The sequence below is a fragment of the Oncorhynchus masou genome, chromosome 12, assembly GCF_036934945.1.
Source record: "Oncorhynchus masou masou isolate Uvic2021 chromosome 12, UVic_Omas_1.1, whole genome shotgun sequence".
In the NCBI taxonomy this organism is placed as follows: domain Eukaryota; kingdom Metazoa; phylum Chordata; class Actinopteri; order Salmoniformes; family Salmonidae; genus Oncorhynchus; species Oncorhynchus masou.
The window spans coordinates 10,010,736-10,023,047 of record NC_088223.1 but is presented as its reverse complement, the minus strand read 5'-3'; the positions used below and the strand labels follow the sequence as shown (position 1 = coordinate 10,023,047).

Here is a 12,312-nt window from a genome sequence, read left to right as displayed (position 1 = left end):
ACTGAGTCAGGCCTCATTTAGCCACAAGGTCCTCCTCAACATACTGTTATTGAGTAGAGGTCAGAGTGTGGAGGAGATTACTTTCTTCCCTTGGGTCAAAGTCTATTGCAAAGAGCTCTATTGAGGATGTTATTAGTGTGATATAATTTAATGGTAGCATATCATCTACAGTACTGAGCTGTGAGGTTAACTGGTGAATGTCTCTCTCATCTTCAGGATGCAAGGTCCAGCTACAGGAGGATCCTCACTGACTCAGCCAGGAAGCTCAATGCTCAGGGCTCCCAGCTAGGCACCTGCATTGAGAAGGCCAGGCCCTACTACGAAGCCCGCAGACTAACCAAAGAGGTTGGTGTGTTTCTGGGGTGTTTTACGTCGGACTGAATTGTAATATTATCTTTTAAATTGATATTTTGTCGTACTAGTCAGCCAGCTTCTGTCATCCTGCATTTGCAAATCTTTTTCCACATGCATAAATGTGTAAAAAGCATTTTCCTTAAGATGCTAATATGAATTTAACCTCCTAAATTGTAATTTTGGGGCGTAATACAAGGGAGCCGCCGAATAAATCATCCTTATTGATTACATAAATAATGTAACCCTTGGTGAAACCTGGCACGCGTGACTGTTGTGTTTAATCAGCATTGTGAAGGGTACTTCCAAACTGTAATAGAACTAATGGAAATTGTTAGGATAACCGTTAGGGATCCTAATTGAAAACCAATTAAGCAAATAATGGCTGGGAAATTTGACCTGGTTAGCCACAACCAACCTCACGGCCAATGAAAATGTAGATGAGAAAAGTAGAAAGAAGCTGGGTGGTCTAATTTCCTAGACATATAGGGGTGTCAGTGTAGCCTAGTGGTTAGAGTGTTGGACTAGTAACCAGAAGGTTGCAAGTTCAAATCCCCGAGCTGACAAGGTACAAATCTGCAGTTAACACACTGTTCCTAGGCCGTCATTGAAAATAAGAATTTGTTCTTCACTGACTTGCCTAGTTAAATAAAGGTAAATAATACAAGTACCAGTCAAAAGTTTGTAATCATTCAAGGGTTTTTCTTTATTTGTACTATTTTCTACATTGTAGAATAATAGTGAAGACATCAAAACAATGAAATAACACATATAGAATCATTCAGTAACCAAAAAAGTGTTAAACAAATAAAACAATATTTTGATATAGTTGTAGCCACCCTTTGCCTTGATGACAGCTTTGCACACTCTTGGCATTCTCTCAACCAGCTTCATTTTTATTTATTTTTGTACCCCTTTTTCTCCCCAATTTTCGTGGTATCCAATTGTTTTTAGTAGCTACTATCTTGTCTCATCGCTACAACTCCCGTACGGGCTCGGGAGAGACGAAGGTTGAAAGTCATGCGTCCTCCGATACACCACCCAACCAAGCCGCGCTGCTTCTTAACACAGCGCGCCTCCAACCCAGAAGCCAGACGCATGTGTCGGAGGAAACACCGTGCACCTGGCAGCCTTGGTTAGCGCGCACTGAGCCTGGCCACAGGAGTCGCTGTTGCGTGATGAGACAAGGACATCCCTACCGGCCAAACCCTCCCTAAATTTCAATAACTTTGAAAGTTTCTTCAAGTGTAGCTATGATGAAACTGGCTCTCATGAGGACCGCCACAGGAAAGGAAGACCCGGAGTTACCTCTGCTGCAGAGGATACGTTCATTAGAGTTACCAGCCTCAGAACTTGTAGCCCAAATAAATGCCGCAAAGAAACCACTACTAAAGGACACCAATAAGTAGAGACTTTCTTGGGCCAAGAAACACAAGCAATGGACATTTGACTGGTGGAAATCTGTCCTTTGGTCTGAAGAGTCCAAATTTTAGAGTTTTGGTTCCGTCTTCCATGTTTTTGAGACGCCGAGTAGGTGAATGGATGATCTCCACATATGTTGTTCCCACCATGAAGCATGGAGGAGGAGGTGTGATGGTGCTTTGCTGGTGACACTGTTGGTGATTTATTTAGAATTCAAGGCACACTTAACCAGCATGGCTACCACAGAATTCTGCAGCGATACTCCATCCCATCTGGTTTGGGCTTAGTGGGACTATCATTTGGTTTTCAACAGGACAATGACCCAAAACACACTTCCAGGCTGCATAAGGGCTATTTGACCAAGAAGGAGAGCTGACCTGGCCTCCTCAATCACCCGACCTCAACCCAATTGAGATGGTTTGGGATGAGTTGGACCGCAGAGTGAAGGAAAAGCAGCCAACAAGTGCTCAGCATATGTGGGAGCTACTTCACGACTGTTGGAAAAACATTCCAGGTAAAGCTGGTTGAGAGAATGCCAAGAGTGTGCACAGCTGTTATCTAGGCAAAGGGTGGCAACTTTGAAGAATCTCAAATATAAAATATATTTAGATTTGTTAAACATTTTGGTTACTACATGATTCCATATGTGTTATTTTGTGGTTTTGATGTCTTCACAATTTTTATTTATTTTTATTTTTACCTTTATTTTACCAGGCAAGTCAGTTAAGAACAAATTCTTATTTTCAATGACGGCCGAGGAACAGTGGGTTAACTGCCTGTTCAGGGGCAGAACGGCAGATTTTGTACCTTGTCAGCTCGGGGATTTGAACTTCCAACCTTTCGGTTACTAGTCCAATGCTCTAAACACTAGGCTACACTGCCGCCCCAATGTAAAAAATGTATGTAAAAAATAAAGAAAAACCCTTGAATGAGCAGGTGTATCCAAACTTTTGACTGATACTGTAGTTATGACGTACGTGGATGTCTATTCAGGAGACCACTAAGGAGCCTTTTGTGATTTATTATTCTGTCCATAACACAGTTGCTTGGTTCGCCTGCCACACGTCTGACTGCTATTGAGCGAGACAGACCGTCAAGGGAACTGTGTCACAAAAATGATAAGTGGTGTTCAAAGTGAAGCCGTCATCAATCTTCACCTGACAACCATAAACTTTGTTCAACCTTGTGCGTCCATCCGGGCCCCGCCCCCTCCTGCTGCTACAGCCTATCTCAGGAGACTGCTCTATCCTGCCCTGTGATTCTGAGTCACTTTGACTGGGCCCCAAATGGCACCCTGGTTCTGGTCAAAAGTAGTGCACTATATAGGGAATAGGGTGCCATTTGGGATGCATACTTTGTCTCACCTTCTCCCTAAACCAACATGGACAAATCTTTCCCCTCTCTGGCTTTGACATAATTCACCAACTAGCATGACTGGAATACAATCAGGATCAGCTATTTTTATGTTTCACTTCTCTGTGATTTGTAGCTGTTGCTGCCATCTTGTTTTATAGCTGGTGATGGGGAGACTTCCTGTTTTCCTCAGTGTCCTCTCCACCGTCTAGCTCCTTGATTTTAGAGGCTAATTCTGACTTCCATTTTAAATCAGATTTTCACTTAGTCATGGATGGATGTCGATGGGAATTACATTTGAACTTTACCGTAAGTAAGGATTCGCCCCTTAGTAATTGGTTCGTCGTATGATTGGTCGTGGTGTCTCTGTCATGATACTATTTATGGGTTGTGTGGTCTCTTACACTGAACTGTGATTGGTTGGGTGGTCTCTTACACTGAACTGTGATTGGTTGGGTGGTCTCTTACACTGAACTGTGATTGGTTGGGTGGTCTCTTACACTGAACTGTGATTGGTTGGGTGGTCTCTTACACTGAACTGTGATTGGTTGTGTGGTCTCTTACACTGAACTGTGATTGGTTGTGTGGTCTCTTACACTGAACTGTGATTGGTTGTGTGGTCTCTTACACTGAACTGTGATTGGTTGTGTGGTCTCTTACACTGAACTGTGATTGGTTGTGTGGTCTCTTACACTGAACTGTGATTGGTTGTGTGGTGTTCTTTACTGAACTGTGATTGGTTGTGTGGTGTTCTTTACTGAACTGTGCTTGGTTGTTGTTTTCATAGGCCCAGCAGGAGACGCAGAAGGCAGCGTTGCGGTATGAGAGAGCCGTCTCCATGCATACGGCCGCCAGAGAGATGGTGTACGTGGCAGAGCAGGGGCTCCTGGCAGACAGGAACACTCTGGACCCCACCTGGCAGGAGATGCTCAACCACGCCACCTCCAAGGTACAGACAGAGAGGAGGGGGACCTCCAAGGTACAGACAGAGGGAGAGAGATGAGGAAGAGGGGGTTCTCCGAGGCACAGGGAGAGGAGGGGGTTCTCCGAGGCACAGGGAGAGACGGGGGAGAGGAGGGGGTTCTCCGAGGCGCAGGGAGAGACGGGGGAGAGGAGGGGGTTCTCCGAGGCGCAGGGAGAGGCGGGGGAGAGGAGGGGGTTCTCCGAGGCGCAGGGAGAGGACGGGGTTCTCCGAGGCGCAGGGAGAGGACAGGTCATAGCTATGGTAGACCAGGACCAGACCAGGTGTCAGAGTAGGAGTGCTGATCTCTGAGACACTTTATGAATACAGTCCCAGGGATATTCAACTCTGGTTCTGGAGGGCCAAAACACATCTGGTTTGAATTGTCTCCTTCTAATCAGGGACCCATTCAGACGTGGTACAGCAGGTGAGTGGTTAACTACCAGGTAGAAAATAAAACCAGTAGTAGTTTAACCCACCTGTCCTGGAGTTGATTATCTCTGCACAAGACAATGACTCAGGCCCGGAGTTGATTATCTCCGCACTAGACAATCACTAGCCTACAAGTGGCTAAAGCTACATCTGTAGTAGACAGTGAATAATAGTGGAGGGGTCCTGTGAGAACTATCAATCTCTTCACCCACAAGAATGTACTTGAATAAGGTCCAATGGAAATGTGAAAGCATTTATAAGCCCCCTCATCAGTCTGGAGCGGAGGTTTAACGCTACATCCCAAATGGCTCCCTTTTCCCTGCACAGTACACTACTTTTGACCAGGGCCCATAGGGTAGTAGTGCACTATATAGAGAGTAGAGCACCATTTGGGTCAGTGTCAGATGGCCACATCAGCTATTTATTATGCAGCCTGAGACGGCCAGCGTGGCGCAGGGAGACGAGCACTCTCTGTGCTTAATCAATGATAATTAATTGGAGGTTGGATGTCCTCATTCTCGTGCAATGGGAGCTCCGCTGTTCTATCCTGCTATGGAAGTGACTCAAGTGAGCCACGGTGCACTTAGCATGTATATGTGAGACTGAAGAGAGGGGACTCTCACCCAGGTATTATCATCACCCAGCGTCAACCTAACAGTTGGTTGTGTTGCTGCTCTGTTCAGAGGGTAGGTGTGACTGATACAGGGCCTTCTTGAAAGGATTCAGACGCCTTGCCCTTTTTAACACATTTTTGTTAAGTTACAGCCTTATTCTAAAATTGAGATAAATTACAATTTTCTTCATCAATCTAAACACAATAGCCCATAATGACAAAGCAAAAACAGGTTTTTAGAACGTGTACAAATAAAATAAACAGATACTTTATTTACATGAGTATTCAGACCCTTTGCTATGAGATTTGAAATTGAGCACAGGTACATCCTGTTTCCATTGATGATCCTTGAGATGTTTCTGCAACTTGATTGTAGTCCACCTGTGGTATATTACATTGATTGGACATGATTTGGAAAGGCACACACCTGTCTATATTAGGCCACACAGTAGTTGACAGTGCACGTCAGAGCAAAAACCAAGACATGATGTCGAAGGAATTGTTTGTAGAGCTCCGAGACAGGATGGTGTCGAGGCACAGATCTGGGGAAGGGTGCCAAAACATTTCTGCAGCATTGAAGGTTCCCAAGAACACAGTGGACTCCATCATTCTTAAATGGAAGAAGTTTGGAACTACCAAGACTCTTCCTAGAGCTGGCCGTCCGGCCAAACTGAGCAATCGGTGGAGAAGGATCTTGGTCAGGGAGTTGACCAAGAACCCTATGGTTACTCTGGAGATGGGAGAACCTTCCAGAAGGACAACCATCTCTGCAGCACTCCGCCAATCAGGCCTTTATGGTAGAGTGGCCAGACGGAGGCCACTCCTCAGTAAAAGGCACATGACAGCCCACTTGGAGTTTGCCAAAAGGCACTTAAAGTACTCAGACCATCAGAAACAAGATTATCTGGTCTGATGAAACCAAGATTGAACTCCTCAGCCCGAATACCAGTCTGCTTGGAGTTTGCCAAAAGACACCTAAAGGACTCTGACAATGAGAAACAAGATTCTCTGGTCTGATGAAACCAAGATTGAACTATTTGTCCTGAATGACAAGCGTCACATCCGGAGGAAACCTGACACCATCCCTACGGTGAAGCATGGTGGTGGCAGCATCATGTTGTGGGGATATTCTTCAGCAGTAGGGACCGGGACACTAGTCAGGATCGAGGTAAAGATGTATGGAGCAAAGTACAGAGAGATCCTTGATGAAAACCTGCTCCAGAGCTCTCAGGACCTCAAACTGGGGCGAAGGTTCACCTGTCAACAGGACAATGACCCTAAGCACACAGCCAAGACAACACAGGAGTGGCTTTGGGACAAAGTCTCTGAATGTCCTTGAGTGGCCTAGCCAGAGGCCGGACTTAAACCCGCTGTGCAGCGACACTCCCCATCCAACCTGACAGAGCTTGAGAGGATCTGCAGAGAAGAATGGGAGAATCTCCTCAAATACAGGTGTGCCAAGATTGTGGCGTCATACCCAAGAAGACTTGAGGCTGTAATCGCTGCCAAAGGTGCTTCAACAAAGTACTGAGTAAAGGGTCTGAATACTTATGTAAATGTGATATTTCACTTAGAATATTTCTAGAAAACTTTACTTTGTCATTATGGGATATTGTGATGTCATTATGGGATATTGTGATGTCATTATGGGATATTGTGATGTCATTATGGGATATTGTGTGTAGATTGAGGCGGGGGAAAAAACATTTGAATCACTTATAGATTAAGGCTGTAACGTAACAAAATGTGGGTAAAGTCAAGGGGTCTGAATACTTTCCGAAGGCACTGTATGCGTGAGGTAAAATAAGGTATCCTACTCTTGGTTGACTTTTCTCCTTGTAAAAGTGCCAGTGTGTTGATTCTGGTGATGTGGAAAGAGGCACCTACAGAGTGAGACTGGCTCAGGGCGGCTTGATGTCCAAGGGCATGACCGACGGCTGCTGATTGTGTGTGTGTGTGTGTGTATGTGTGTGTGTGTGTGTGTGTGTGTTCCCCAGGTGAACGAGGCAGAGGAGGAGCGGCTGCGGAGTGAGAGGGAGCACCAACGGGTCACTCAGCTGTGCCAGGAGGCAGAGCAACGTGTCCAGACCCTCCAGAAATCCCTCAAGAGGGTCATCGTCAAGTCCAAACCTTACTTTGAGCTCAAGGCTCAGTTCAACCACATACTAGAGGTGAGTAGCCTTGTCTCAACCAGAATGGCCCATAGGACAGGAGTCTATATCTAAATAAATTCAAGAACTGAGTCCACTATTAGCTTTGGCGTCCCTCAAGGTTCAGTGCTACAACCGTTCTCGACCTGATGGACATGCTCCCGCTTGGCCAGATCTGACATGTTTTCAGCAACACATGGCCTTCTACATTGGACACGTACTCTTAGCTTTTGCACAGCGTGAGACGCTTCCATGGATTTCAATGACCAGGGCATAAGCAGCTTACTGTCTGTTTTTCTTTTCTGACAGGAGCACAAGGCGAATGTGGTGCAGCTGGAAGAACGTGTCGCAAAGGTGAAGATGCGCTACTCCGTCGCTCTGCGCAACCTGGAGCAAATCAGCGAGCAGATCCATGCTCAGAGGGGGCGTGTCCGAGCCACCAGGGCCCACCCCGTAGCCTGCGGTGGGCGGAGCTCCCCAGTAGGGGCGGAGGCTGAGGTCAAAGCTGCGGTTGGGGTTCAGGTTGGAGGAGCCTGTGGCGGAGGAGGAGAAGGGTTGGAGGAGAAGGACTGGGCTGATGGAGAGAAGACCAGGCAGTGGGTGGAGAGACACAGAGAGCAGGGCTGGGGTCACAGGGAGAGGGTGGAGGCAGGGTCAGACTCCATGTCTGACATGAGCCTCCAGACAATCGCCTCGGATCTGGAGAAGTGTGACTCAGTAGGGCACCTGGGGGATCTGAGTGACGTGAGCAGCCTAATGGGAGAGGACTGGGAGAGGGACCAGTCCTTTATGGCTGAGAACAGAGACAGGAAGCCCAGGGCAGAGGAGAGAGTTGTGAGGGACGTTGTCATCCCCACTCCAAGGCAGGATAGATTAGAGGAGGTGAGGGGGGTGATACAGAGCGAGAGACAGGACAGCTTTGTCAAGCAGCACCACAGAAGTGTGAGTTTGTGAGTCCAGAAGAATAGAATGGGCTGGTGAGTGATGATGATGATGATGAGTGATCAAATAAGGGAATGAGATCAGAAGGTCAACATCATAGAAAAGACATGGAGACTGTAGAAGCACCCTATGCCCTATATAGTGCACTACATTTGACCAGAGCCCCCGTAGGTAATGGGGTGTCATTTGGGACGCTGCCTGCATCCTTGTGACGCCGCCTGCGTCCTTGTGACGCCGCCTGCGTCCTTGTGACGCCGCCTGCGTCCTTGTGACGCCGCCTGCGTCCTTGTGACGCCGCCTGCGTCCTTGTGACGCCGCCTGCGTCCTTGTGACGCCGCAGAGGGGAGTAGCAGGGAGGAGGGTGGCTGGTGCATCATGAATAACAACTTGAGAAAGAGAGAAGAGGAAGTGTTAGGTGATTTTTAAACTAGGTCCCCTGTGGGAATTGTAGTTCTCTCACACTGATCTGTCTATTGTTTCACACAGTAAAGATATCAGTGACCTGAGACTGCCAACACATGACAAATCCACCGAGGCCAAGGCTCGTCTAAACACAGTGCTGAATGTAGATACAGAGACCACATAACTTACATAACGTACACTTACTCTACTGACCGTTTCACACGCGGGAAAAAAATGTACGCAGCAAAGCTTATTTTAGGAATGTTATTTTTATATTGACTTTAGTCCCTGAATGAATACCTTTTTCCATATTGATTGAATTACCACATAATAGTTTTTGTTGTTGTTGCTCGTCCTTGGCATGAACACAAGGCGTTAATGCAAGCGATACTGCTCTCTCTCTCTCCCTCTTGAGTAGAAATACAAACAGGAAATACAAACAGGAAATACAAACAGGAAATACAAACAGGAAATACAAACAGGAAATACAAACAGGAATATGATTGTTGTATTTTAAACACCTTCGGATAAGAAGGTAATTTAAACCAACATTTTATTTAGTTTGTAGACCAGTTGTATTGTTTTTACCTCCCAGTAGAATGTTCTGGAAATGTTCCCAGCAGCTAGAGGACCAACGACTCCTCAGACACGACACTGTAAGAGAATGTGTCCGTCACTCGCATTGATCTAACACTTCCACAGTGTTTCTCTCTCTGACCTTTTCACAATCCCTGTTTTCTGTCAGGAAGAAATGTCAGCTAGCCTGGGGTTGTGTCCAATATTACACCCTATTCCATATGTAGTGAACTACTTTTTACCAGGGCCATTTGGGACCTTTCCAAGATGTTACACTGCATGGTGGGAAATTATTCTAATTAACTCCTTTAGTATTGTATACGCTGTAAAGAACAGGTTTTGACGAACTTCTAAAATAAGATTTTAATTTGACTGAAATGTATTTTAAGTGCCCTTAGCCGTCCAAATTGTAAGATATTCTGTAAGAGTTTAACGTGCAAATAACCCCTGTCGTCAATGATGACATGTTTTAGTAATCAAGAAATCTCAATTCTAAACCATTTATTATTCAATTTCTTAACTGTCTTCCTTGAATAGTGAGACTATTTTGGTGAATTTTTAAAAAATTGTTTTAGATTGAAATAGTTTGCCAGTGTTTTACTGTAGTTAACACTGTTGAAACATGAACTGGTATTTTGGTATTTCATTAGGATCCTCATTAGCTGTTGCAAAAGCAGCCACTACTCTTCCTGGGGGGTCCACACAAAACATAACATCAATAGACAGTAGAACAGCTCAAGGACCGAACTACATTTTTTAAATTTGTTTTTTTATTTTATTTAACTAGGCAAGTCAGTTAAGAACATTCTTATTTACAATGACGGCCTTGGAACAGTGGGTTAACTGCCTTGTTCAGGGGCAGAAAGACAGATTTGTACTTTGTCAGCTCGGGGATTCGATCTTGCAACCTTTCGGTTAACTAGTTCAAACGCTCCAACCACTAGGGTACCTGCCGCCCCTACATACATTTCACCCTTACTTAACACCACTAAGTTATGTTCGTTATTGGGTGCAACAACCTGCCTGTTGTAGAGGGAAACATTCTTTTTGTTGTTGAAAGGTTTCCACTTCCTGGGGTTATTTGACCAGTTCCTTTACTTGTTCATTTTGTACCTGTTGACAGGTGCCTTTACTGATCTCACCAGACAGTGACACTACTAGATCACTACACTAGCAAGACACACACAGAGAGAGAGCGTGAGGGATGAGAGTCAGGGAAGAAATATAGGGTAAAGTAATGGTATTTACTGTTTAATGCACATACTTGTAATATTGTTTTTGTTCATGCAGACCTGTGCCATTGATTTGAATATTTTGACTGTTTTAAAGTTGATTTGCACATGACGACAGTACTTGTGGAGTTTAGTTTTACCCCTTTCCTGCTCATTACCTCTTCATCCAACCATCATTGATCACCCTTGTTACCTGGCTGCCCCTGCCCCCCCCCGCCCCCGCCCCTTACCTGCTCAACATCACATTTGCTGTTCTGTTTTTCACACTCAATTGGTTTATTTATTTAATTACCTGTTATTTTCCCATTCGTTACTCATTCAGTTCAGTCCTTGTACACTGCCTGTTCTCCTTTTAACCAGTTCAGTACCACCTCAGTTTGTCGTCGTTGACTGTTACATAACCTGGTCAGCATCATCCTTGTTACCTGGCTGTTCCCTTGTCTTAACCTGGGAAATATTCACATTTGCTGCTCCCCACAATGTTCCCACTACCCCCAATCCATTCGCTGATAAATGCTGACTTGGGATCAGTGGTCAGTCCCAAATGGCACCCTATTCCCTATATAGTGCACTAGGGCCTATAGGGCCCTGGTCAAAAGTAGTGCACTATGTAGGGAATAGGGTGTGTGAAGCATTAATGCAAAGTCTTCCCATTTTCCTGCTCCACTTGACACCGTGTTTTATTTGTTCATGTAAATGGGATGCATCCCAAATACAGCTGTACTCCATTCCTTACATAGTGCTCTACTTATGGGCCCTTGTCAAAAGTAGTGCACTATGTAGGGAACAGGGTACTATTTAAAGTGTAGTGGATGTATAATAATGATATGAATGTTAATTTATTAATCGTGTACATGGTAATTTATGGAATGTGATGCTATTTCCAGCTATTAAACTTGGTTTTAACACAATGTTTCATCTGTAGAGTTTTAGATATGCCTACACTGCTAGAAAGCCTCTGTGGAATGGGGGGGGGTCATCTGGGTAGAGTCACATAGCCTTCTGTGGAATGGGGGAGGGGTCATCTGGGTAAAGGCATATAGCCTTCTGTGGAATGGGGGGGGTTCATCTGGGTAAAGTCATATAGCCTTCTGTGGAATGGGGGGGGTTCATCTGGGTAGAGTCATATAGCCTTCTGTGGAATGGGGGGGTTCATCTGGGTAAAGTCATATAGCCTTCTGTGGAATGGGGGGGGTTCATCTGGGTAGAGTCATATAGCCTTCTGGGGGGGGGTCATCTGGGTAGAGTCATATAGCCTTCTGGGGGGGTCATCTGGGTAGAGTCATATAGCCTTCTGTGGAATGGGGGGTTCATCTGGGTAGAGTCATATAGCCTTCTGTGGAATGGGGGGGTCATCTGGGTAGAGTCGTATAGCCTTCTGTGGAATGGGGGGGGGGTTCATCTGGGTAGAGTCATATAGCCTTCTGTGGAATGGGGGGGGTCATCTGGGTAAAGGCATATAGCCTTCTGGGGGGTCATCTGGGTAAAGACATATAGCCTTCTGTGGAATGGGGGGGGGTCATCTGGGTAAAGTCATATAGCCTTCTGGGGGGGTCATCTGGGTAAAGACATATAGCCTTCTGTGGAATGGGGGGGTTCATCTGGGTAAAGACATATAGCCTTCTGTGGAATGGGGGGGTCATCTGGGTAGAGTCATATAGCCTTCTGTGGAATGGGGGGTTCATCTGGGTAGAGTCATATAGCCTTCTGTGGAATGGGGGGGTTCATCTGGGTAAAGTCATATAGCCTTCTGTGGAATGGGGGGGGGGTTCATCTGGGTAAAGTCATATAGCCTTCTGTGGAATGGGGGGGGGGGGTTCATCTGGGTAAAGTCATATAGCCTTCTGTGGAATGGGGGGGGGGTTCATCTGGGTAGAG

The 12,312-nt window shown here is 45.7% G+C and overlaps 1 protein-coding gene across 1 annotated transcript in view; it reads left to right on the top strand.

The window, feature by feature from the left end:
• LOC135549519 (SH3 domain-binding protein 5-like) overlaps positions 1 to 11,339 on the top strand; it is a 12,959-nt gene extending 1,620 nt beyond the window's left edge. The window contains exons 3-6 of the mRNA XM_064979533.1: positions 217 to 345; positions 3,914 to 4,075; positions 7,130 to 7,303; positions 7,592 to 11,339. Coding sequence (XP_064835605.1) covers positions 217 to 345; positions 3,914 to 4,075; positions 7,130 to 7,303; positions 7,592 to 8,236 — 1,110 coding nt within the window. The 3' untranslated portion in view covers positions 8,237 to 11,339. The remainder of the gene's footprint in view (positions 1 to 216; positions 346 to 3,913; positions 4,076 to 7,129; positions 7,304 to 7,591) is intronic.
• The last annotated feature ends 973 nt before the right edge of the window (positions 11,340 to 12,312 follow it).